The 5,512-nt window shown below is 38.6% G+C and overlaps 1 protein-coding gene across 1 annotated transcript; it reads right to left on the reverse strand.

The window, feature by feature from the left end:
• Positions 1–260: 260 nt before the first annotated feature.
• On the reverse strand, positions 261–5,506 carry LOC116679405 (uncharacterized). Its single transcript, XM_032509053.1, has 3 exons — positions 5,420–5,506; positions 3,766–4,097; positions 261–718 (listed from the first exon to the last, which is right to left on the reverse strand). The coding sequence occupies exons 2-3, from the start codon at positions 4,034–4,036 to the stop codon at positions 354–356; spliced, it is 636 nt and encodes a 211-aa protein (XP_032364944.1). The 5' UTR covers positions 4,037–4,097; positions 5,420–5,506; the 3' UTR covers positions 261–353.
• Positions 5,507–5,512: the final 6 nt, after the last annotated feature.

The following is a 5,512-nucleotide window of genomic DNA, read 5'->3' on the forward strand; positions in this document are numbered from 1 at the left end:
AGGATTCTGAGCATTAATCACTTTGTTTTAAACACATTATTATTCTGAACACAACTGCATGTTTAGAGACATTTATAATTTAATAAAATTCTCACAACTACTTTTATTGTATAGCTATGTCTAAAATTAATAAACAAACCTAGAGGGGGGGGGAGAATAGCCATGTCTGAAGATCTGAAGATATCATGAAACCTTGTTTTTTACACATCTGAACATCTTAAAAACGGGTCAAATTTGACCCTAACACAATACAAAGGTTAAACACAAGACTGAGTGGACAAAGAAGAACGGTCCATGTTCAAAACTCAAATGACAGCTTAAGATCAGCAATCAATAAATCAAGAATTAAATGTTTAATAAATGTACTCACCAACGACAAGGTCAATGTAGAATGTTTTAGGTGGCTGAGGACGAGGAAAATAACAGCTGTAGTTTCCACTGTCAGATATCTTTGTATTTCTGATGATTATGGAGGCGTTGCCGTGTTTCAGTTCATCTTGAAAATGAAAGACTCGACCTTTGAACTCTTCACTCTGACCAACTAGACCGTTGTTGTCATGAAAGCCTTTGTCATACAGGAACACCTTCTTCAGACCATCGGGTTTCTGAGCATCTTTAATCCAATCAAAGAACCCCGTTACAATGCTCTCCTTGGTCCTGAGAGAACAGGGCAACACCACGTCACTGTCTTCTCTAACGACCACTTTAACATCGGACCCTGGAAGACAAAACATACTTTAATCATCATGTTAAAATAGAGAAAGTCAGAGGAAATCTGAATATACATAACATCTTTTCTTCAATAACTCTCCTAAAGCATCAAACTGCAGAGAGTCTCCATCAAACACTCTGATCTCTCTCTGGCAAAGATGAGAGATATTCTATCATTTACTTTCTCAATATATTTTAAACATCAATTTATCATTTAAAAATCATAAAAAAACATAATTGCCGCTTTTCAACTAGGAGGATTTGCTGCTTTTCTTTGTCATATATGAGAGTAAATTAAATATAAAGGTTTTATATTGTTGATCCTATTGGAGTCTCCACTTTGAGGAACAATTATTTAATATTGATCCATAATTATTAATAGTGAGATTCTTGCTGAAAGCAGCTGCAGTCTAAACTAAAACCAAGCTGTTGGAACCATTGACTGTATAAACTAGAAACATGATGTTTAATATGAACTTCCCCACATCATCAACATGAGCTTTATAGAAAGAAAAGAAACCTGAAATACTTTAACTTTAAGTCCCAGCTCTTCAGCTGAAAGTTACTGAAACCAAAGAGTTCTGGGAAACTCGGTGACAGCTCTTTATCAACATCTGGATGACTAAATATAATAATCATATTTTGAGGTTGTTGTTTGTTATTGAGGGCGCAGGAGGGAAACCCTCAGTGATTACACTTTAAAGATTAAATAAATAATCTTAGTAAAACACTTGAGATGATTTTGAGATTTCTCCTCCTCCACATTTCACTGCTGCTGCTGGACAATGATTCCCCTACTCTAGATTTATAAAAGAATACATACGATGGGGGGGGGGATATTTCTCTTTGTTTGATATCATGAAAACTTAAGCTGCCTTTGCTGTCTGCTTTATGATTCATTTTAAAAATAGATTTGTGCGAGCCAGCGGCCGAACTGAACTGGAGTCTGCAGACGTGTACTCATGCTTTGTCAACAGGAAACTCAGAACTTTACTTGGGACTGCTTAAACATTAATATACACTTGGAACTAGATTCAGTCATTTTTAAAGCTAAAATATCACATAAGGTTTATTTCTTCAGCTTTCAACTGGAAGAATTTGATGCTTTTGTTTTATATAAAGAGCAAATAAATTATCTATATTATTAATATTAAGGTTTTGTTGCAGTTGTGTGACTAAATGTGAACATGTGGATCTGCAGAAAAAGCAGTTTCAGACTCTTGCCCTTGTCGGCCACCGTAGTTTCACAGATTTTAGAAGCTGCAGCCAACCAGGAGAAACTTGTTAGCACCAATGAATATTTGGTTTAATCAATCAATCAATCAATTAATCAATCAAAAATTTATTTATATAGCACTTTACAGCAACCAGCAGGGTCCAAAGTGCTTAACAGAATGAGTAAAATGACATCATACAATCAAAAAGTAACTTGTTCCAGAGTCCCGGGGCAGCAACTGCAAAAACCTGATCAAGTGATTTGAAGACTGCAAAGACCGGTTGTGCTGCCGCAAAGTTAAAATTTCAGACAAATAGCGAAAAGAGAGTTCCCTTTTCATTGGTGACAATTTTCAGTGTCTGACTGACACACAAATGCACAGTCACAATGTAACCCCGCGCGCAGGTCAGCGAGGGCCCGTTCATCACTGCTTGCAGTTTTAATTATTATTACTATTTTTAATTATTATTAAAAGATTCAGACACAATACCTTCACTTAAAACTGTTGGCCTTTAAACTTTGTAGAGATCAGTGACAATTATCAAATTAGGACTCAACTCATCTGTTTTAAGATAGATCAAAGTAGATATAAAATATATCTGATCAATATATTATTAAACTTTTCGTTATTATTATTATTACTGTTATTTTGTTGTCTTTATACTGTCTTTTTTTCCTTGCTAAAACTGCTGCTGGAATTTTCAATTTCCTTGCGGGAGACATCCCAACAGGATTAATAAAGAGAAGTCTAAGTCTAATGAAGCTACAGCCCGCAGATAGTTAGCTTAGCTTAGCATCAAGACTGAAAGATATCAGAACATGCAGCCATGCACCAACAATGACAGAGAAGAAGAAGCAGACTAGTAAACATGGATGTAAAATACTCAAATAATTGGTTATGGAAGCAAAGAGATGAAATAAGCAACAGTAACTGTGTTAATCACCTGAGTTAACATTAGAGCAGCAGTAGCTGTGTTAATCACCTGAGTTAACATTAGAGCAGCAGTAGCTGTGTTAATCACCTGAGTTAACATTAGAGCAGCAGTAGCTGTGTTAATCACCTGAGTTAACATTAGAGCAGCAGTAGCTGTGTTAATCACCTGAGTTAACATTAGAGCAGCAGTAACTGTGTTAATCACCTGAGTTAACATTAGAGCAGCAGTAGCTGTGTTAATCACCTGAGTTAACATTAGAGCAGCAGTAGCTGTGTTAATCACCTGAGTTAACATTAGAGCAGCAGTAGCTGTGTTAATCACCTGAGTTAACATTAGAGCAGCAGTAGCTGTGTTAATAACCTGAGTTAACATTAGAGCAGCAGTAGCTGTGTTAATCACCTGAGTTAACATTAGAGCAGCAGTAGCTGTGTTAATCACCTGAGTTAACATTAGAGCAGCAGTGTTAATCACCTGAGTTAACATTAGAGCAGCAGTAGCTGTGTTAATCACCTGAGTTAACATTAGAGCAGCAGTAGCTGTGTTAATCACCTGAGTTAACATTAGAGCAGCAGTAGCTGTGTTAATCACCTGAGTTAACATTAGAGCAGCAGTAGCTGTGTTAATCACCTAACATTAACACGCCCCAGCTGTTAGTGACCCTGGTCGTGTGCAATTCACATTGAAATGGACCCTGGTCTACCCTGATCTAGCCCACCTCGCTACCTGTGTTGTTGAGAAGAGATCGACAAGGGTGACCCCGTTCAAACAAACAGTCAACCTGGGTTTAACCCTGGTTGAGTCCTGAGTGTGAAAGGGGTTTTAGAAAAAACACTATACCGTGTTCACACCTAAAATGACAGCTGGACATTGACAAATAAATCAAGAATTAATAAAAGTTCTCACCAACATGAAGGTCAATGTTGAATGTTTGACGTGGCTGAAGACGAGGAAAATCACATCTGTAGTCTCCACTGTCAGATATCTTTGTATTTCTGATGGTTATGGAGGCGTTGCCGTGTTTCAGCTCATCTGGGAAATGAAAGACTCGACCTTTGAACTGGTCACTCTGACCTGAGTGCCCGTTGTGATAAGCAGGCTGGGCATCATACAGGAACACCTCCACCTGACCTCCATCTTTCTTCCAGTCAAACAGTTTAGATGTGATGTCCTCCATGGTGCTGAGGGAGCAGGGTAACACGGCGTCGCTGTCTTCTCTAACAACCACCCTCACACCTGAAACAGAGAAAGTCAGAAAATCAGATAAAAACATCTGAACTCATTATTTTCTACTGGCATAATTTAATATTTAATCCTATTTGTGTACTAGGGCTGCACAGTATAATGTTTTATTTATTGTCATTGCATTATTAACTAGAGCAATAAACACATCGCAAAGGACACTTTAACAGTAGAAAACGGCACTTTAAAATGTAACTTATTCTTTTTATAGTGGTGCCTTTTACAATAAACTCAAAGCCAAATGAGTTCAATAAAATGCTGATTATTGTAATTACAAGCATGACCAATTTGTTTTATTTTAGCAGAACACCTGAAAGCAGCAGAAATGCAGAGCTGAGTTCACTTTAATATCTGATTATTTATCGTTATCACGATATTCAACATATTCTCATTTTCCTCATAATGTAAACAAGGAACCTGATGAGTTACGTGACACTGGTCCTGTTTTTAGACAGAGTCGGAGCCTGAGGGCTCAGTGTGAGCCAAGGGGTAAGGGGTAGGGGGGAAAACATACCCCTATAAAATGGGACACCACTTGGTGACATCACCATACAGTATTGGTCACAAACTCCCAAGATGCCGTCTCTGTCTGTTGATTGTGTGGGTTTGGACAACAGTGTCATATGCAGTTATATAATTATATATTTAATAGTTATTATGTTCACTTCGGTGGTGCAGAGGCAGATATGTTCTTATCCGTGTAGTACTTACGTCTGTTTGCAATACATATGTTTATACACACACACACACACACACACACACACACACACACACACACACACACAACACACACACCACACACACACCACACACACCCACACACACACACACACCAACACACACACACACACACACACACACCACACACACACCACCGCTGTTGTAGTTAACGCCAACATTCACTAGCGTTACATGAACTAGTAGCCACGCTAGCAGGCGTAGGCCTGTCTTCCTCTGTGACAACACGGCTAACAGAAGTTAGCTAAAGTTAGCTTCCGTATATTGACGTCGGGCGTTATTATCATAGACAGTTAAAGAAATTATATATTATTATGGGACCCACGCAACTTGTAGACAACTTCATGACCCAGACCCAGTAGACCCAGTAGACCCTGTAGACCCTCTAGAGTCTAGACCTTGTAGACCCTGTAGACCCTCTAGACCTTGTAGACCCTGTAGGTCCTCTGGTACAACACGCTAGTCGATGTTATCTAAAGTTAGCTTCCGTTATGTTGACGTCGGGTGTTATTAATGTTAATATCTGACCTGATCAACATCACCGCTGATAAACTGCTTATTGAGCTTTAACTTTCTCACCTGTTGCTGTCCCAGAGTCGGTCCAGACAAAACCAGGACCCAGACTAGAACCAGCAGCTCCAGAGGTCCAGCATTAAGACGACATGTCCTAGTT

Source organism: Etheostoma spectabile, unplaced genomic scaffold (assembly GCF_008692095.1).
Source record: "Etheostoma spectabile isolate EspeVRDwgs_2016 unplaced genomic scaffold, UIUC_Espe_1.0 scaffold00012006, whole genome shotgun sequence".
NCBI lineage: Eukaryota > Metazoa > Chordata > Actinopteri > Perciformes > Percidae > Etheostoma > Etheostoma spectabile.

Excerpts from the sequence above, each read along its gene's own strand:
- LOC116679405 (XM_032509053.1), bottom strand. The coding sequence starts at position 4,036 with ATGGAGGACATCACATCTAAACTGTTTGACTGGAAGAAAGATGGAGGT. Across the intron at positions 719-3,765 it reads CAACATTGACCTTCATGTTG|GGTCCGATGTTAAAGTGGTC; the intron begins GTGAGAACTTTT and ends TTTGTCTTCCAG.